General features: G+C 48.9%; 3 protein-coding genes and 1 long non-coding RNA gene across 7 annotated transcripts; 2 read left to right on the top strand and 2 right to left on the bottom strand.

The window, feature by feature from the left end:
* The first annotated feature begins 788 nt into the window (after nucleotides 1-788).
* On the top strand, nucleotides 789-9,136 carry LOC118504539 (cartilage oligomeric matrix protein). The gene is made up of 18 exons (XM_036039109.1): nucleotides 789-1,038; nucleotides 2,748-2,856; nucleotides 3,430-3,493; nucleotides 3,579-3,682; nucleotides 3,790-4,001; nucleotides 4,136-4,289; nucleotides 4,578-4,715; nucleotides 4,786-4,962; nucleotides 5,036-5,153; nucleotides 5,230-5,351; nucleotides 6,313-6,413; nucleotides 6,584-6,945; nucleotides 7,013-7,232; nucleotides 7,295-7,582; nucleotides 7,645-7,879; nucleotides 7,945-8,173; nucleotides 8,244-8,752; nucleotides 8,820-9,136. The coding sequence occupies exons 2-18, from the start codon at nucleotides 2,763-2,765 to the stop codon at nucleotides 8,894-8,896; spliced, it is 3,204 nt and encodes a 1,067-aa protein (XP_035895002.1). The 5' UTR covers nucleotides 789-1,038; nucleotides 2,748-2,762; the 3' UTR covers nucleotides 8,897-9,136.
* Nucleotides 9,137-9,146: 10 nt separating this feature from the next.
* On the bottom strand, nucleotides 9,147-12,202 carry LOC118504544 (gonadotropin-releasing hormone receptor-like). Its single transcript, XM_036039146.1, has 7 exons — nucleotides 10,700-12,202; nucleotides 10,493-10,616; nucleotides 10,265-10,413; nucleotides 10,098-10,197; nucleotides 9,822-10,029; nucleotides 9,631-9,754; nucleotides 9,147-9,554 (listed from the first exon to the last, which is right to left on the bottom strand). Exons 1-7 carry the CDS (start codon nucleotides 10,867-10,869, stop codon nucleotides 9,359-9,361), a joined length of 1,071 nt encoding a protein of 356 aa, XP_035895039.1. The 5' UTR covers nucleotides 10,870-12,202; the 3' UTR covers nucleotides 9,147-9,358.
* A 232-nt stretch (nucleotides 12,203-12,434) lies between these two features.
* LOC118504542 (hepatocyte nuclear factor 4-gamma) lies at nucleotides 12,435-19,523 on the bottom strand. 4 transcript variants are annotated; one of them, XM_036039138.1, is made up of 8 exons: nucleotides 19,367-19,523; nucleotides 15,872-15,961; nucleotides 15,445-15,658; nucleotides 15,273-15,367; nucleotides 14,633-15,175; nucleotides 14,441-14,540; nucleotides 14,006-14,142; nucleotides 12,435-13,920 (listed from the first exon to the last, which is right to left on the bottom strand). In XM_036039138.1, the coding sequence occupies exons 2-8, from the start codon at nucleotides 15,918-15,920 to the stop codon at nucleotides 13,328-13,330; spliced, it is 1,731 nt and encodes a 576-aa protein (XP_035895031.1). In that variant the 5' UTR covers nucleotides 15,921-15,961; nucleotides 19,367-19,523; the 3' UTR covers nucleotides 12,435-13,327. The 4 variants fall into 4 exon arrangements, with proteins under 4 accessions (XP_035895031.1, XP_035895033.1, XP_035895032.1 ...); XM_036039140.1 differs by having other exon boundaries at nucleotides 15,872-15,977; nucleotides 19,367-19,509; XM_036039139.1 differs by lacking the exon at nucleotides 19,367-19,523 and adding an exon at nucleotides 18,887-19,304.
* On the top strand, nucleotides 17,705-19,452 carry LOC118504547. Its single transcript, XR_004905310.1, has 2 exons — nucleotides 17,705-18,033; nucleotides 18,152-19,452. It is a non-coding gene; the product is annotated as an uncharacterized LOC118504547 (long non-coding RNA).
* Nucleotides 19,524-20,264: the final 741 nt, after the last annotated feature.

Below are 20,264 nucleotides of genomic sequence, written 5' to 3'. Positions count from 1 at the left end.
ATGTGCTCCATAAAGTACGAATCTCAACGATGTTGATACACAACGGTCGACGCGACGCATCACAGAGACCGGCCCCGAAGTCATTACTGGCCGAGTTAGGTGGTAATCCGTTCCTCCCCAGCTTTAACGCCTTGTCCGGGCATGGACGGGAAGAGCTGGACAGGTTTCCTTCCGCGTGTCTTCCCGCCCCCACACTTCTCCACCATATTGGACAGTTTTTTTCTAAACTTTATTAGTCAAACCTCCATTAGATGGTAATGGCCATCATGGAGGGCTGGAAGGTCGTAAGCGAACCAGCTGATTTTGCCATACGCCCGGCTGATGTGACAGTTTTATTTCACTTCGGTTCCGGAACGGTTTTAACGAACGGTGTCCAATCGACAGCAGGGCGAGAAAAGCCATTTCGATGAACTCCCCCGGTTCTTGACACCTATGGCACCCCGGGATGGTCCGAAATTCCGGACACACCCGCCTAATGCCTAATCACTACCCCACGTTTCGATGTCTCACCTTCGCAGTAGCACAGGTACGGTGTGGTCGTCCATTTCCTCCCAAAAAAAAAAACGACCCCACTGATGGTGGTAATCATAATCTGTTTCACAAACGCACAGCATCCCCGATCGTCACCTCTTCCGCGGATTGCTACACCCACACCGAGCTTCTCGGTCGGCCGTGCTCTGCTTGCTCTCTTGCTTCCACTTCCACAGACAACCGATCGACGGACTACCCACCTAAGGAGCCAGCGCCAGAAGATATACAAGCGCAGGCGAGCGCGATCGCGATCGCGCGTCTAGACGAAGGTACGCGCCGCGGCTTAGTCTGCTGCGAGATCCCGCAGCGTTTGGTCGATCTTTTTCCCGTTTTCTCGATCGTGCCATACTAGCCGTTGTGTGGTGCGTGTAGACCACTGCACTGGAGTGGCCCTAACAGTGATATCCTTCGAGCCAGCTGTGGTGTTAATCCTTGTCCGTCTGTGGTAGTTTGAAGTTATCGATTCTCAGCTAATGAGCAAGACTCCGTGAGAAACAAGAGTTTAAAGTGAGTAATGATCACACATGTGTGTTAACATGGTACCTGTAGTGCACAACAGCTTAGGACGAACCTCTATTATCCTAGTGCAGTAAAAGTAATACCGTACCACTACCCCGAAAGCTAACCTATCGATCCTTGCGAGTGAGGAGCACCAGCGTGCGACTACTGGTGCGTGCACTGGGGCGTCCACCCGAAAAAAAGGCATGCACCGATCGTCAGCTTGCCGTAACGGTTCGAGATCGGGTTTGCGCGCCGTCCGTTAATTTCAGGTCCACCGCAACCGGACCACATGTCCATTTTCGGACCACTCGGTTCCGAATTTGGCAAATCGTCGTTCGAAATCCCATATGTTCCCGCAAAAAGAAGCAACAAGCTCCAGCAGGGCAACGATTCGCGCAACCCGCGTGCACGCTCGCGCCTGTGTGTGTCATACCGCGCCAGGCCAGGAGACTCGTATGCAAGGCATCTCCGGCTTCTCGGCTGCAAGGCATGGGCAAGAGCGTCGGTCGGAAGAATCGAAACCATTTTCCACTCACCGAGGGCTGTTGCGCTCCACGGGCAGCCTCCACGCGGAGCTGCCCACACAGTTTTTGTTCCTTCGCATTGCCTTCCTTCGCTTTTGAAAAACGCCTACGCGCCACCATTCCGAAGCACCGGGCTCCCTGCCCAGCCTCCGTGCGCGTCCCGTCCTCCATGCCTACACCCGTTTTGTTGCGAGTTTTGATTGCCCGATCGGGTCTTCTGCGTGTGTTGTTGTTGTTTTTCTCCCCGTTTTTTTTCTCCCCTTCAATATGTATATATCTTTTATGCCTCTTGCGTTGTCGCGCGGCCGTTGTCTTGCGACGGGCCGCGAGATGCGTGTACGTTGTCGGCCGTTAGCGTTTTCGGATGGGAATTCCTGTTTTGCGCCTTCAGCTTTGAAGCGGTGCGGGGCGATGCATCGGGAGGGTCCGATGTCTGTCTACCTGTGCGGCAAAAGGCAAACGCCGAGGCCATCAATTGGACGTGGGGATGACGGGACGTGGGGATCGTAATGTTGATGTCGCTCAAGCGCAGAGTCACCTAGTTCGTCGCCCGTCGACCGAACGAGTGTGTGTGCTCGAGCACACGAGCCTTTTAAAAAAGGCGATCACTGCAGCGAGTCACTGCGGCGAACCAACAGCAACACCTCGCGCTCCAGAGCATCCCACGAAGATGGGCCAAGGAATCGAAAACAACGAAACGGAATGAACGGAAAAACGGAACAGACAACAGAATCAAAGCATCAAACAATTAATAAAAGTGTCCGAATGCAATGCAAATGATAGTGAGGGTTTGCGTAAAGGGAGTAACAGATCGTGCGAACATTCACACGCCCAAATGTTGGAGAACCAGAGCTAACAGGGAACAGACAGGCACGGAGGTAGTTTTTCAAGTGGTTGTTAAAAAATCGTACCAATAACTCCGGTTATCCTTTCCCAAAGGCCGACTCTGACTTGCAGTGCGTACTTTCGCCTTCAAGAAACCTTCGTGTGACAGACCCTGAATACGTCTCGTTAACAATTGACAAGTGCGATCGGGTGTGATGTGTGGAACAATAATTAACAATCTACTATACCAGCGCGTAATGGAATTTTAATCAACCAGCTAGTGCTCAAGTGATTTAAAGTGTTTTTTGTTTACTTTTGTTTACATCCCCCACACCACCCCCCGCCCCACTCCTTTTTTCAACACAGAAAAACGGAAACAAAATGAAATCAACCCTGCCGATGATGGCAGGGCTGTTGCTGCTGTTGTCAGTGTTCGTGTTCGTGCAGCAAGTGCAGCCGTTATCGATTGACCCCGGTAAGTATGCAATCTATTAGCCGTAAATAAGCAATTCCAGATGCAAATTTGAATCTTAACCGAAGGAAGCCCTTAATGTGTCCACCGAAACGTGGTGGGCACGCTGTTAATCTTTCGCCAAATAATGTTATGAAATACTAACTCTATCGCTGGCCCAAAATTAAGACCACTCTTGCTGCCCCCGTACGATCGGTTTGTCGATTCCAATTGCCAGATCAAGAACAGCTCTCCCCCTCCAATACGTTTGCCGTATGGAAGTAACGATGGAGTAACGTTTCATAAATCTTCCACGTATCCCAAAACCTACACAGGGCCTGAATGTTGGGCGCCCACATTTGGACCGGCGCGTACTGCCATTTGCGCCATTGCCCGCGCTGGTGGTATTGATTGATTTATTTAAATTAATTTCTTATTTGGGGCGCCCGGCAACTTGTTGCCTGTGTCGTTCGTTCGGTGCCGCTCGATGTCACTAATTACAGTGTGAAGACAGTACTTGTTTGCATCATAATACGGGTTACAAAAATGGTCACGATCTAGCACACTGAATCATATTCTTCTCTGTTTCACCACCAGTTGCGTCGACCGAGCTGGAGGAATACATTAAGGATGATTTTCTAATATCGCTTCGACATATTAGGTAAGCGTGCCACATTTAAATTTTCTGCCCATAAACATCATCGGTAAAAATGTTTGTTCTTCTTGCTCGTTTTCCCTCCACCCAGACCACGTCGAAAGTTTAGAATCACGATCGAGGCACTGTTTATGATCGATTTCCCCGAATCGAAAAACAAATTTTCCTTCTATCTCGATCGCAAAAACAAGCGCGGTAAGTCGAAATCGCTTCCCAATCGAACATCTGTAAATCAACCACTTAACCCTGATATCTAACGTAACGCCGGGAATAATGTACCGCTTACCTTCCCGCACACGCAGTGACCATCGATATCACCACCCACTCGAAGGTGTACTCGAAGAATCTAATCCTGAACGATCTGAACGAATCAACAACGATCAAATCGCTGGCATTCGCGTTCCACCAGAGCGCGATCACCGTTTACATGAACTGTAAACAGTCGTCCACCGAGGAGCTGGACGTCAATCTGTCCAAGCTTTTTGCCAGCAGCGATGAGCCGACCGTCAAGCTGGTAATTAATCGATCCACTAATTCATCCACCTACCGTACCTACTCGGGGATGAAGGGATCCTATTGACTTTGGATTGATTGGTACGAGACGATTGTTGTATTGTTTTGCCTATGTTTCCAATTTCTTGCCATTAGTTCCGCGAGCGAAAGTATCCCCTGTTTTTGGATTCCGAGCTAGAGAAGGCGTTGAGTCGGGCCAGCTGTCAGAAGATTTTGCGCCGCAACGGTAATCACATCCATTCGCGTCAAAAGCAGACGGTCGAAAAGATGCTGAAGAACAAAGCCCAGGGTAAGTAAGGTTAGGGTTGGTGGTATAGGTGCTATAAACAATTAAGCTATCAAGCTATCAAGCACTTGCTTTCATTCGTTGAATCTGCCAAATTCACAAATTCAAAGATGATTCCAATAGGCCAGCTTTCGACTCTGCATCAGACTTTAAAATAAATCGTATAACTTAACACCACCCTTGAGCTGACTACCTAGTAGTTTGTATGAGCTAGAATGCGTGGAAAAAATCCCCTCAGTAGCTCAAGAAGTCCACAGCTTAGAATTTAGCTCACTCACACAACCATTACAGGTGAGGTTATTCCCGAGCGCAACAAGAAGCGTGACATCCGCAACTGGCATCATACGGCCGAAAAGTACAAGGAAGCGTACCACACTGATTTCTCCGCTAACCGTGGTGACATTCCAATCATTCATGGTGACTGCGATGGTAAGTCTGTGATCGTGGCGGATGTCTTACTTCTTTCATTACCCTGTGTCGTGTAACCCTTCCACTATAGAGAACATACTGAAACTGTTGGGAGAACTGTTGAAGCTGGTGAAGGAACTAAAGGAGGAGGTTAAAGGTCAACGGCATGAGATAAACTATCTGCGAGGTTTGATCGAAAACTGTGCCGGCTGCCAGCAGGCCCAACCGTTGCGCGAAAACTGCCAGTACAGTAATCCATGCTTCCCAGGTAATTGACCATAGGAAGATGGAAGCGAATGTTTAGTACACTTCCGATTACTTTGATTTCGGTTTCCACACAGGCGTGCAGTGCTATGATTCATCTACCGGCATGCGTTGTGGACACTGTCCGCGAGGATACGTTGGTGATGGGCGCAACTGTCGCCCGGGTCAAACCTGTGCGGACCAGCCATGCTTCAAGTTAGTAGCTTCATCCTTAACGTGAACAGTAGCTGCTGGAGGTATCCTTTAATGTATCCTTTCTTCTCCCGCACAGTGGTGTCCAGTGTTATGACACGGTCGAGGGTGCCCAGTGTGGTCCCTGCCCGGCAGGATACGAGGGCGACGGTAAGCACTGCCGGTTTCGGGACGCCTGCGAAGACAAGCCGTGCGCGCCAGGTAGGAAGTAATAGTCAAAACCTCCCAAGTCAAATGCCTTGAATGAACTCCCCAAACCCCAACATAACCTACGCTACGACCTACGAGACTGTCGTCGTCGACGGAGGCCCCTTAGTACGCATGGGCTAAGGGGGCTTCTCGAAGCGAAATATTTCCACCCTTCATCAATCGACTATCCCTTACACGTGCGAAAATATGCAGTTGTGAATGTAAACGGTGTGAATTCCGCCCACGGTCGCGGTGGAACTTGTGTTGTCATAATATCATCCCTTCTTCTGAGTGCAGCCGACAGTACATGATGTTTTTCTTTTTACATATTTTACAAATAGTTCTTTCGCTACCATTTACCCTACCCATTTGCTCTTCCCGTCCGGTAAAGCGCTAAATGTACTTAACCTTAAGCTTCACTACCAACGATATTCTACAATATCCAATAATAGTAATAATAAACCGATCAACAACTGTTCGTTCGAAGTTTTGGTTAATGGATTGATCTGCTCGTTTTTGTTTACTTCGAGTTGGGAATGCAGCGGCGCGCGTTTAACCTCACTTTCCGAAACAACTATAACAAAGGATTAGGAAACGTTTCTGCATGCTTTTTTTATAGTTTCCTCGTTTCCTTATTAATATGTACCGCCCATTTCCACCATCTTTGCGTCCATCCGCCATCTTTGATTCCGTCCGGTGATTATCTCACGACATTCCAATGCTGTGAGCTGTGTGTTTGTGTGTGTAGTGCGTCGTACACAGTGTCGCAGAATCGGATCGAAGTTGCATCATCACAACGTTGCAAGTGCTTCCATCAGACCTAGGATTAAGATTTCGCCCGAGTACCACGCCCGAGTGTAGGCGAAGAGTGTGAATCATGAAACCATCAATCTCTCTAACCATATTGACAAATGTAATCGTGAACAAAGCATTGCACTTTAAACCCCCTTCCTTGAATGTTCCCCACATGAAGGTGTACATTGCAGTAGATTAGATCAGCATCCGTTCTACCGCTGCGGTGCCTGTCCGGCCGGTTTCACTGGCAACGGTACTGCCTGTCATGATTTTGATGAGGTATGTGTTCCTGGATAGATGGAGATGGTCAGTCTGGAGATAGCTCTCCGGTATCCTACTCGGGACCATGCGGGTGATCGTCCCGCAATCGAACCTAGTTATCCTGCCCAACGTGTCTACTGATCTGATTGTACCTTTCTCTTTCTGGCTTTCTGTTCCAATTGGAAAAGTGTGATCTTGTGGAACCTTGTGACGTGCGAGTGCGCTGCACCAACACCGTGCCCGGATTCCGTTGCGATCCTTGCCCAAGTGGCTATGTAGGTATTCACTATGAGGGTCTGACGGCAAGTTCCTTCGATGGGTCGATGCAGCGGCAACGGTGTACCGATCGGAACGAGTGTGCGGACGGTTCGGCACGGTGTGGAGCGAACATGGTGTGCCACAACACGGAAGGATCGTACGACTGCCAGTGTAAGCCAGGATTTATCCGTAACTCATCGCACGAGTGTTTACCATCGGATCGGATGTGTCTGGACGGGACAATCTGCGATACGAACGCTGTATGCAAGCACGCCGGCAACAACAAGTACAGGTAATGGGATTGAGGGAACTAAAACTGTGCCGGATGTAGGGAGCTAATTATGCCCCGACAATTACAGGTGTAAATGTAAGGTAGGATGGGCAGGTGATGGGTTCCTGTGCGGTTCCGACAAGGATCTCGACGGCTGGCCAGATACGAACCTGCTGTGCAGCGATGAGAAATGCCGTGCCGACAACTGTGTCAACATACCCAACTCTGGTCAGGAAGATGCCGATCGTGATGGCATTGGTGATGCGTGTGATCCCGATGCGGATAACGATGGAATCCTGAACAATCCGGTAAGATAGCGATATCACGATTGTTGTAGAGGCAATTAGTCTAATTTTTCCTTTGATTCCAGGATAACTGCCCATTGGTACACAATCCTGATCAATTGGACAGTGATGTAGATGGAGGAGACAAGCAGGGAGATGCTTGCGACAACTGTCCGACGGTATCGAACGTCGATCAGAACGATGTTGATAAGGATGGTTTGGGCGATGCCTGCGATCCCGACATCGATAACGACGGTATCCGTAACGAGGATGACAACTGTCCGAAGGTGTCCAACTTCAATCAGCTCGATACCGATGGTGATCGTGTCGGTGACGTTTGCGACAACTGTCCACTGATTCCTAACCCCAACCAGGTACGGCAAATGCGAGTACTGCTTAGGTTTTGTTGCTTAACTTTAACGCAATGCTCTTACAGCTCGATTCCGATAACGATCTTATTGGTGATGCCTGCGACAGCGATGTCGATCGCGATCGGGACGGTATTCAGGATAGCCGAGACAACTGTCCAAAGCTGGCCAACTCCGATCAGCTCGATTCGGACGGCGATGGTCGGGGAGATCTGTGCGATACGGATGCCGATAATGATGGCATTCTGAACCACGAAGATAACTGTCCGATTGTGTTCAATCCCGACCAGACCGATGCAAATAGTAAGTTTGTTCATAGTTCTTGGTGGGATTTGTTCTTCGACGAACCGCTTGTTGCATTCTTCCAGACGATGGCATCGGTGATATCTGTGAGGAAGATTTCGATTTGGATCTCATCCCGAACTATCTCGATAACTGTCCGAACAACTCGAAAATCTTCTCCACCGATTTCCGTACCTACCAAACGGTGGTGCTCGATCCGGAGGGTGATTCGCAGATCGATCCGAACTGGGTGATCTACAACAAGGGTGCCGAAATTGTGCAAACACAAAACAGTGACCCTGGCCTGGCGGTTGGGTAAGACGCGTGATTTGTTGGTCTCACTGAAATCAACTCACTCAATCACAACTATCCTTTCCTGCTTCAGCTACGACGCATTCGGTGGAGTCGATTTTGAAGGTACCTTCTTTGTCGATACGGAAATCGATGACGATTACGTCGGGTTCATCTTCAGCTACCAGGACAACCACAAGTTCTACGCAGTCATGTGGAAGAAAAACATTCAAACGTACTGGCAGGCGACACCGTTCCGGGCGTCCGCAGAGCCCGGCATTCAGCTGAAGCTTATCAACAGCAACACGGGCCCGGGTGAGATGTTGCGCAACAGTCTGTGGCATACGGGCGACACCAAGGATCAGGTGAAGCTGCTCTGGAAGGATCCACGCAACGTGGGATGGACGGAGCGTACCGCGTACCGTTGGTTGTTGCTGCACCGGCCGAAGATTGGATTGATCCGTTTGCGTATCTTCGACGGCGATCAGATGGTGGCCGATTCGGGCAACATTTTCGACACCACGCTCAAGGGTGGCCGTCTGGGTGTGTTCTGCTTCTCGCAGGAGATGATCATCTGGTCCGATTTGGTGTACCGATGCAATGGTGAGTGCGCTGGGTGAACGTTTCTTTGCGAGAGTTTGTAATTGGTTTCCTTCTCATTTCCACTCAGACAACGTTCCGGAAGCCATCTACCGTGAACTGCCTCCACGTTTGCAGCGCGAAGTTCAGGTGGATCATCGAGCATAACATGACGTTTCAGTTCGACCTCAGCAAAGCTAATCGTAGTAGTACAACTAAATGTAGCGCTTAAAATATATAATTTACAAATCTGCTTCGTATAATCAGGTTTTCTACTTATTATTCTACCCTTCCTTTGTTGCTACCTCAGTTCAATGTCAGCTCAGACACTCTTGCAGGACATAAGGCAATAATACGAGCGAAAATAAAGCGTCTGATTTTCTATCGCGCGCGATAGAAGAAGAAAAACTGATCGTGATTGTGGTCCACTCTTTTCCTGGATATATCATCCACTTGATACGTCATGGTTTTATTTCACACCGCTCCCCACAAAAGGTTCCGTACCCATTTCAGATGCTGTATCACTGTAAAGCTAACTTCTTAAAATGTACTTTCTGTCTTATTGCAATCGTCTTACCCCAACACGAAAAACAATCATAACCCCATACCGGCACACACTGAACACTTAGGTCACACTTTCATCGTAAGATGGCTGCCACAGCTTTTATCCTGCACCTTCAGATGATTTTTGGCGGTGTGTTTCTTCCGCACATTGTAAACACCGTACACCACCGGGTTCATGCAGCTGTTCGTGCTGGCGAACAGAAACAAACCCTTCTGTATCCGTTGGTCCACATTTTTGGCCGATTCCTTATCCAACCAGTACCTGTAATTTGAAGTTGAAGTGAAACAGTATTATTAGAGGTGGCCACCAGAATGGCTTAAGTCGAAGAGGTACGTACCACAGAGACATAACGTAGTAAGGCGTCCAGCAAACCACAAACACTATCACGATCGTTATGGTCATCCGTAAAGTCTTCCGCTTTGCTCGACCAAGCACGTCGATACTGGAGCGCCGGAAGCTCTCTGCAAGTGGAAGCTTTATTATTAAAAGCAAACTCTTTCCTTCGTCTCTAGTCAGTCCCTAAATTACCTAAATTCCGTGGGTTTGTGCGACTAAATATTTCGTAGTAGATGGATCCGTAGCAGTACAGGATCACTATCAGCGGGAAGGTGTACATCAAACACATCACCATAACGTTGTAAATGATTTGATAGATTTCCTCCTCGAAATAGTGATACGTGACGCACTGCTGATATCCCGTGATGTTTGGATGCACTTCCAAATGGAAGATGAACGACTGTAAAGGATTAGCGAACTCCTAAGTCATTTCTGATATACTAGGGAATACTGGGAGTTATGCTGTACCTGAGGTAGACTACATAGACCGGACATTATCCAAGCTCCGGCAATCATCAGTACGCCACGGTGTTCGTGTACCTTCAACGGTTTCAGCACAGCAAAGTATCTGCCAAATAGAATCGATCGATTAGCAGGTTCACCTCACCACAACAAGCACCCAAGCCGTTTCACACCTGTCCACCGATATGCAGATCAGTATGAAGCTGGAAAGATACAGGCCAAACGTGCGGAAGAAGGCCATCACCCGGCACATCACATCCCCGGCAGTCCATCTCACCGTGTAGGCCCAACCAATCTCTAATGGCATCATTAGAAAGGTGACCTGTGCCCGAAGCAAATAGATCGGATAAAAACTTAATGACCTCGTTCGTGCACAGGAGCTTCGAAATCTCAAAACCTACCAGCAGATCCGCTATAGCTAGATGAGCTAGCATTATGTTTATTCTGGACGATGCCCGTACCTTCCGTTGGGCCAGAATTCGAAGCACTGTAAGATTTCCGGTAGCTGAAAACACCATCAGCGTACTGGAAGCACAAAGTACGGGAATCTTCTCATTAATTCCGCAAAAGATCGGATCTTTCCATCACTACGGTTTGAAGGATCTTACCTGTACACCATGATGGACAGTATGTGGCCCGAGTTGAAGCGCATGTCGATCGGCATTTCGTAGTATTCCTCGCCGGATGACTCGTTCGCATAAAACGACCAGTCGGCCAAGTTCCGATGGTCCTCGATGCGTTGGTTCGACTTTAGGTGCGCCATTGCTTCGAGCATCATTGTTCCGCGAGCTAAAAACGTCTTTGGTGCAATGGTGTCACTGTCTACACCCCTTTACTATGCCTGGACAGTTACTATAATCCATTAAATTCGCTTTGCACCCGACATTTGGGCGTGTGTGCTGCTAGACACCGCGTACGCACTCCTGCAGGACATTTTTACACATCTACGCCGCACTGTACCATTTGCACCGATTTCCATCCGTGCCGATCTTTCAAGCTCTTTCGTAACAGTCACTTTAAGTACAAACTGATTGTACACAACGGATCGTACACTCGTAATGCCACGCCGTAGTTGTGGCTGTCCCTACATTCTTCAGAACAAATATTTCTGATCAGTATTGCTGATGGACGTGTTGCACTTAATTTCGGCGTGGGTCGTCTAGAGCCTCCGGGTTGTGCTGATAACTTCCCCCGCGAAACTCTCGGTATGCTCCGTGGGTGAGCGCCGCGATGCGAAATACCTTTGCAATCTCTCACCCTCAGCACCGTACACAAACAGCCACAAAACCGTCGATTCACCCTCCCCGCTCACAAGTACATGCGCGCCAAGTAACGATCGTCCCAAGACCCGGACATGGCTTTGATCTTCGCAAATGTTTCACCAGCTCCGGGCATTCGGTTGTTGTTGTGCGATGAGCATGAACACTCACTTACCGCGTGCCAAACAACTCATAGTCCAGTCGTCTGAGACAAGCGGCACAACACATGCTCCGCACACGGTGAAGGGTACGGGATGCGATGGATCCTTGGACTGATGATTAGCAGCAACTGATCGCGCAATCGCTCGCTTTCCACGCTTGGCCCGGCGATATGGTTGGCGAAACGTTGGAAAAGAACTTCACCCCCAATAGCAATAGTTCTCCGAGCCGGATGAATGCAAGCAGGCAGGACACATCAGTGGCCGCGCATTTCTTTCACTTGCTGCAGCACAATTCTCACAGCGCGGCACTCCAATCACTCGACGGCGGGGAACGCATATACGAACGACAAAAAAAAAAAAAAACAGTGGTGTAGTGGTAACAGTAGGGGTGTAGACCCTTGTTTCGTTAATTCTCTCGCGTGCGGCGAATGGCTAGATCGAGGCAGTCTATATTGTGCTTTTGCCTCCGTGACACGAACGGCCCGCCACGAACGATCGAGCCGTACTGCGGCGAGGTTGGCAATAGGAACGGGATAGAGCGATAGACTACCCGGTCTAAGGCTAGCTAGCCGACTGGCAGGGCAGGAGGCTTGCTTGTGTCACATTAGGTCGCCATCGTCGGTTATCAATGTTTCCACCACTCGCAGAGCTCGCACAGTGTTGAGAAACTAGCCGAACGCCACAATCGTATCAACTGGAACAAGCGCCGCGGAACAGATTCGGCCGAGCGATTGATGGCAGCACGTAGATGTGTGCTCCCGACGCGAGATTTGGTAAGGTGTGTGTTGTTGTTCTTTCACGATGGTGGTGTCCGCTTGATTGTTTGTGAAGGGAAAAACCATCAGTAATTTTGATCTCTCTATTCGTCGCCATTTGTTTGAGCGGTCTCCCGCAGAGTGCAATACAGCGCTGCGCCGCGGGTCTCAACAAATGGAAACAGAAAGTAACAGTCGTTTTATTTGCACTTTTCGTCCCAGAAAAACAGATATGAAAAAAAAACAAGTCTATAGAAGTTTCCTTTACGTCACAGGGAAATGTGTGAGTGTGGGGGGAAAATGGGAAGTCTTGGGGGAGGGTCCTGGGGGGGGGGGGGGGCTTGTATCCCTAAACACCTAAACTACCGCAAAGAGTATAACAATCACCTCCCGAATACACACCACCATGATGTATAATATATGTACAAACAAAAACCTACCTCACAGAATGAGTTTGACTTTGATATTTGACTACCTCTAAACGCCTAGCATCATTATGCTTACAATTGTAACAGTTTGTTCCTACTCCTGCCGTTTAGAAACGAAAAAAAAAACCGAAACGATAATTCAAACGCCTATCAACTATATACTAGTCACGGGGCGCAACGGGCACCGAAGGGTTGAAGGGTGCCGTGAGAGTAAAAAACCACCACCGACACATTCATCGCCGCCGCCGCCGCAGATCGTGAACCTTAATTTCACTTCACCTTTTTGTTTCCCACAACCGAAGAACTGTTAGCAAGAGAAGACATCCAACAAACAAACAAAAAAAAGGAGAAAAACAAATCCTAACGCGTAACAAAAGAAGAAACGTAATGGTAAAAACAAAGTAACGAAAACCAACTACAAATCGGGCACCAAACCTGCACCGTAAATATCAAGCTAGGTTCAATGCGCGTTCTCACTGCTCTTGCTCTGCTTTTCTCGCTGTACCTATCTAACATTGCACATCGATTCACTGCATGCATGCCGCGCACACGCACACTTATCGCTTTAAATGGTCTGAGGCTGTTGAGCTACTGCTAGGGCTAGCTGGCAGCCGGGCAAGAAGGGGTTTGGCTTTAGGCATTTTCCGGTTCACGCTTGGTTTCGATCTTCACCATCTCGCAGCCCTTGTGGCCGGAATGGGTCATCTCGCCCTGGCAGCAGCCCAGATTGTTATTGTTGTACATGGCAACGTCACTGTCGAGCTGCAGCGACGGTGGTCCAACGCTTGTTGGCGCGTGGAAGTAGATGTCCGCTACCGTCACCGACGAATCGGTCGAGTTGCCCGCCACATGACGTTGCTGCTGCTGCTGTGTTGGCTGCCCCTGGTGATGGGGCTGCATGTACCCAACGTCAGCCGGGACACCGCCATTTCTGGGTCCAGCACCGTGCTGCTGTCCGTTTAGCGGATCGGGCGTTGTTTGACCTGGTGCTTTGCGAGACGCACAGTAACCGTTTCCACCGGTTACCGTGTCCATGGGGGATATAAGCAAACTGTCGGAATCGCCACCGTATCCCGGTCCGTTCAGTGACGACATTTGTACTAGAGGGTCAGCCGTTTCGATGGTGGACGCGAGATGCGTCGTATCGCACGAATCGGATGGGCTGTTGTTGGTGTTCATCATGTTCATTGGTGAGGTGATGGTCGATGAGGTATCTATCGCATCTCCTGTGTGGTGAAATTTAAGCAATTCAAAAAAACATACAACGCATTAGTCAAATGCTCTAACGATCCAGCAGTCTTCATAGCGTACCTCCGAGCAACATTTCCTGCAGCAGGCTATCGATATGCGCCACACCGAACATTTTGGCAAGCTCTATCTGTTGAATCATCTGCCACGTGATCGACTGCAGCACTGGTAATAGTAGCAGGATCTCTCCAAATCTACCCCTGTTCCGATGATAAAAGAGAAATGTAAAAAAATACATTTTGATCGAGTTCTACGTTCAGGAAGCATTACTCAAGCAATATGGCCACTCCTTCCCCAGAGTAGCCTTACGGTTAATAGTCTTTGAACATTTTTTAGCGTTTTCGGCCTTTTCCGGGTCCTATAGCAATCAATTGTTAGTGCGTCTTGGCAAAAGAGTAATCGATTAAGGTCTTCTGATAGAGATTTGCCCAAGAGAGGCCACATTATGAACGATTGCTACATGGAAACGCTCGTCCTTAGCCACACACGCTCGCTTACCTCGAATCATACAGCTTGTCTGATATGTAATCTTCGAGATTATTTAGAACCTGATGCCTGAGCGATTTTATCTTGGCGGGTTCGTTCAGTCCTTTTGCACCTATGAGAGAGAAAGAAAAAGCAATACAAAAAAAAACTCATTCCTTACACAGCCCCAAACAAGCGGTTAGTGTGTTGCGCGCAAACACGTACTTGGATCGAAAAACACTAGCGCCTTTATGCACGCCAGCTCTGAGTCGTCGATTTGAATCTCTTTCATGGCACTCACTAGCTCGTCGATGATGCGTGCCCCAATGCGGGAAATGTCCAGGTTCGGGGACATGTTCGCGTCCGGGCACTGCTTCGTGATGATGCAATTGTTCCCGAGCAGCAGCATGTCCTGCAGATGCATCGAACGGCGCGATAGCCCGAGCAGCAGATGTTCACCGGCGTGTGCCCGCAGCAGTGCTACCTGATCGTCTAGCTGCAGCTCGGCAAAGGCCGGTATTGATTTGGCCCACTCGACCAGTATCAGCAGCTGCTGCTTCATCGAATCACACACATCGTTGATGCTGGCGAAACGCTTCGACGATAGGTCCGCTTCCTCCGCATCGTTCGTTTCGTCCAGGGCGGCCCCAAAGTGGCGGCTGAAGTTTTCTGCCCGCAGTAGAAACTTCACCGACAGCCCGTTGATGGTGTTCTTATCATCCGTGCTCGGTTTGCGGCAGCTTATACGGTCCCGCTCGTTTTGGACCGCTGGGCGGTTCGCATGGAAAGGGAGAGCGCGTTAAAGGAAAGCATTACTTATCACGATCGCGTGAGATCCGGGAGCATGGGCGCTCCTCTGTATTACCTTCTTTTTTCATTCCAGCCTTGAAGCATTTCTTCAACCTGCAGTACCGACACTGGTTGCGTTTGTCTTTGTCCACCACGCAGTTGCGTGAGAATCTGTGCGGCAGATAAGTGAAATTAGCGTATCGTTTAAGGGGGGGGATTTGTCTCCATTGCTCTCCCTAGTACCGTACCTGCAGGAGTAGGTATGGTTCTTCCTAACGCTTCGACGAAAGAATCCCTTACATCCATCGCAAGAAGCCGCTCCGTAGTGTTTGCCCGTGGCACGATCACAGCAGATTGCGCACACATTGATTGCATTGAAGCTGCTGCTATCGTTCGGTTGCAGCGGACTCAGGCATGATTCATACGCCGTATCAGACGTATGGCTCGGACTGTCGTGGCTTCCTGCAAGAAACAAAACACCCGGTTAGCCTACAGGATATTGGTTCAGCGGACAGGCAAACGGTTCCCTTTCATTGGCGGTCCCGAACCAAAGGAACAGGCGAGACGACCATCGGTCAACCGATGCCCAGAAGATATTCTTATCGCGCTACAGCGATACACCTGCACCAGGCATCACGCGGGCTGCCGAAATGTTCGTGCCCATAAGCTGCTTACCTTTCGTTCGGTCGTTCAGCTCGCTGTATTCTATTCCGGTGTTAGACATCTTGGTAGAAGCATATTGGCTTGCGAGCAGTGGTACACATTCTGTAAGAGGCAAAAACTGCATCATCATGCCGCACGGAACTACGGACAACGATTAAGAGCGCGAACGATCGTAGTCTGTGGCAATCGTAGACACTGCTGGGCGCAAACCGGGGCAGGCACATACGCGCACCGTAATGGTCGTCGTCGTCGTCGTCGCGTTCGTTATCTCGCTAGTGTTCGTACACGGGTACACGGTGTTGTTCACAGCCACTGATTATGTGCGCGACACATCAACGGGCGCGATTACCACTATTGGCACCCGACCAGAACTTCTTCCCTCCGCGACCAATCACCGCCCTCTTGCCCAGCCGTTCGTGGGCCCCCACTTAAAACGCACACACAACCACCCCAGAAGCCGAGAGGCGAGTCCTTCTCGCGCTGTGGATGGAAAATCTCGGGATCAATACTGTACGTACGCGCCCCAGAGACGACACAGCGTTAATCAGCAGCTCGCACGGAACCGTACTGAACGATTACGCGGCAATGGCGGGTGGTTTTTTGTTTTGTTCTGCTCTCACCATCGCCTTCTTCCATCATCACCTACAATCTCTTCAAACTCTTTCGCTTCATCTTCCATCCAATCCATCGGGACTGGTTTGACGGTGGCCAGCAGGCCGTTTTTGCTCCGTCTTATCTCTTATCTTTTTTTCCCTCCGATGCCCTGGTACAGAGATGGTACACGAATATGCTTTTTTAATTGGTCAATTTTTCACAACTGCCACAACACACCAGCCACCAGGGGACGGGTTTTGGTTGATACCGAAATAATCATTTATGTAACAAAACAAGTCGCTGCTGCTGGATAAAGGTGCGATTCTCTTCTCCAACTTCAACGCACCAACAAAGTCACTGGCGTCAGTCATGACACGAAGAAACCTCATAAACGAATGTCCGTGTGTACTTCACAATACGTTAAGTATTTGCCAGAGTTTTTCATTCTTTCTTTTGTTGTCCAAGAGATAATGTGCTTCTTGGCAGAAGCCCGCATGGAATCCTGGGGGCCCCGTGTGTGTGGTGCTGGCAGCAGATCTCGAGGAGTTCGAGGCGAGCAAAAACCCGAGTTCCTTCATCGTGCCATTTCCGTGCTGCGAATGCAGTGGAACGGTAGTCGTTAATTTTTTGTTTTGTTTATTTTTGCTCAATTGTAAAGACAATCAACGAACGTGATCTTGCTGCGGATTGCGCGCCGTCAACAGTGCGCCTCAGCACTGCCTTTGGCTAGGCATTTGCAGCGAGATCGGTGTCAGCGAGAGGTTGACTAGGCAAGAAGTATGGGCACATTTTATCCTCCCCCCCCGGCGTACGGCGCTGGGATTCATTTGTTTCATTGGAAAATTGAGCTTGATATCGTTTGCAAGCACGCTGATAAATATTATAAGCGGTTGCGTAGCGGTTTGTCCCTGCAAATTTCTTCCATCGCATACAGGCAGGCCTCCTCCGTACGGAGATCATGTATTGCATTAAATCGGCCGCATCGTAAAGCAAGTGTCCGGTGCTCGTTCGTGTGTGTGTTTTTTGTTCTTTTCTATTCTCACCCTCCTTCAAGAAGGCGGAATTAAGCACCTAATCCCCATCGCTTGGTAGCAATGACCGTGAGGGCCAGAGCGCTAAGGTACAGTCAGCTATCGATAATTATCGTCCATGCGATATCTCACCTTCAACGCTCGCGACGAACGCGAGGTTCAAGAGCCCCTGCTTCGCGTGTTACCAATATTATCTGAGTAGCTGAATTTTTGTTTCCAGTGGTTGGAAAAATGACACGATCCCCGATCTTCTTCGCCATCGCCATTTTCGAGGATCGTCTGCAATGAAGGCGACACAAGCCATCACAACAAAAAAAACAGCATAGTCTCACCCAGGCAAGTTCTATTCGATTGGGCTGGTCATTCCTTACTTTGCGCCGCTGCTGCTGAGTTGGCGTAATTGTGTGTTTGCTTGAAAAACAACGCGAGTCACGCAGGCCCGACCATACTACGCCAACAACTACGACTCCCGCGTACACGACTTCATCCCGACCGCAATTTACCGACCGTCGAATAATGGACGGTGGCGAGGCAGCAGCAGAAAAAAAGGTAATAATACACACTCTGTTCAAACAAGCCAGCGTCCAGAGAGCTTAACCGTTCAACCACTACATGATCATCATCCATCCATTTGCTTGCTATGTGTGTCTTTTCCTGCGTCTAGTAGGGCTGGCGTTTGCCATCCATCTGTCTTCCCGTGTTCATCGCCTTCATCGACTCGCCTGGTGACGAAGCCTACTCTGCTTGCGGGATAATTAAATCCATTTGTCCGTGCAACGCAAACTCGATCGAGAGCAAGATGTAAATCCGGCGTAGCGAACGGGCGTTTTCAATTTGCGATCGTGTGTTGATTTAAAGCTTATCAGTTACACCGTACTCCCACACAGGCCGTACGAAATGGCACAAACAGCTTATAGATCAGCCTTCGATTGAAAAGAAATGCATCATCCTCCGCTTATGGACAGGCCTCGAAAGGGCGATCATATCGCTAGGAAACGCTCAGCTCGAAGGTGATGCTGGCATCGTAATCGGGGATGAAATTTTGTTTTCATCTTCCATTCGTCCACCACCTGCGCACCCCAGCATACCCCAGGCCCGTCCCGTACAGAGAGCATGGACGTTGTTTACATGCAAACAGCAACAGACTCCGGAACTGACAGAGATGCAACAAAAACATTATCTCGGTCACTCTCAAACCAATCGCGAGATCGAGATCGGCGGTGGTGGGAACAGAGCATCTAGGAAGCCACCACCACGAACGCGGCTGTCGGTTGTAACTTTCTACACTACTTGTTTCTACTCTGCCTCGGTGGCCACTTGAACGACGATTACACTCTCGAACACAAACCTGTGGAATGCACACGGAATCGTCACATTAACACAAACGGCCCCTTTACTTTACCAGTCGGCAGGTAAATCTGCTTGTTCAGACTGCAGGTCCTTCAAACAGCGACATTCGGCAACCAGCCATTGGCCATCAGGAGGACGACACGCAAAAGGAATTCCCTCCCTCCGAGGGGCACTTGTTGCACGGTCGCGGGGTGGTTCAGTAGGGTTGGGGTGGGTGCACTGGTGCGCCTGCCTTATCAATGTCTTCCCGTTCCAGAAAGATACGACACGGCACAAACACAAAAACACTGTGCGTTCCGGGACAAGTGCGATTGAACGGCGATGAATAAACGGAGCACCATGACGCAACGGCACAACGATCACACAGACACCGAACAACAACGACGACGACGACGACCACGGTGACAACGAACGATATTCCTATGCGAGCTGCATGAGCTGTTGTTCCTGCTGCCTCTGCCCACAACGCACAGGCTACGATCGCGCAAACCGATCCTCGACTTCATTGTGCCGATGTGGAGCATACTTTTACCTTCCAGTTTAAAAACAATAACACCTCCCTACACTACGGAGCGAAGGGACTACAAATATTTACAACAAAAAATTACATAAAACAACCGACATCACTACAGTTGTATGCACTTAATTTCGACTGCAGCAGCTGACAAGCATTTTCACCATGCGTGCGTAGATTAATGGCAGGGTTGCTATATTGGCGGTGTGCTCGAGTGGTGAGTATAGGAGAGTGGTGAGTTCGCGCGCCAAGGTGCTTACAGTATAACGATAGAAACTTTTGAAAATATTAATTTTATTGTGTGAGTACATTTTTGCATCAATTGCAGCCTTTTTGCAATAATTTGCCCAAGAAAACAAATGTTGCTCATAAATATCTAACACAATGAATCATTTACCATATGATCGAGTGAGATCGAGAGCTGTTAAGGACAGAGAAGGATGAGAAGATAAAAAAAATGCATCGGATTGGCCTTTTTGCATGAAAAATAAAACAAAAATCAGTATTGTCTGTCTGCTTCAATCAATTAAATTTGAAACTTAAAAAACTTATTTTAAATAGAAAAGCAACGAATACTGATTCAGAACCTTTAAGCAGCGCTAAAACAGCGTACAAGCCTCTCTGATGTTACGGATGCCAAGGGTTTCAAATTTTTCTTCTTTTTTGGCACTACAACTTCGAAAGAGCTACCATTTTTGACTTCCTTGACTTCTCCTGGAGCTGTAAATCGTTCGAAATGTGTTGAACAGTCGATTCCTTTTAAAACTACAACAAATTTGCCCCTCTGACATGAGTTTCGAAAACACATGGCTAATGTTCTTCAAGTCGGATCTACTCTAACCTCTGCAATCATGTAACCTTCGATTCATTACCATTCAAACGCACGAAAGCACGAACTGTCGCACCGATCTGGAAG

Source organism: Anopheles stephensi, chromosome 2, assembly GCF_013141755.1.
Source record: "Anopheles stephensi strain Indian chromosome 2, UCI_ANSTEP_V1.0, whole genome shotgun sequence".
In the NCBI taxonomy this organism is placed as follows: Eukaryota; Metazoa; Arthropoda; class Insecta; order Diptera; family Culicidae; genus Anopheles; species Anopheles stephensi.
Note: the sequence above shows the minus strand (reverse complement) of the source record. Positions and strands in the feature narration are given on the sequence as shown.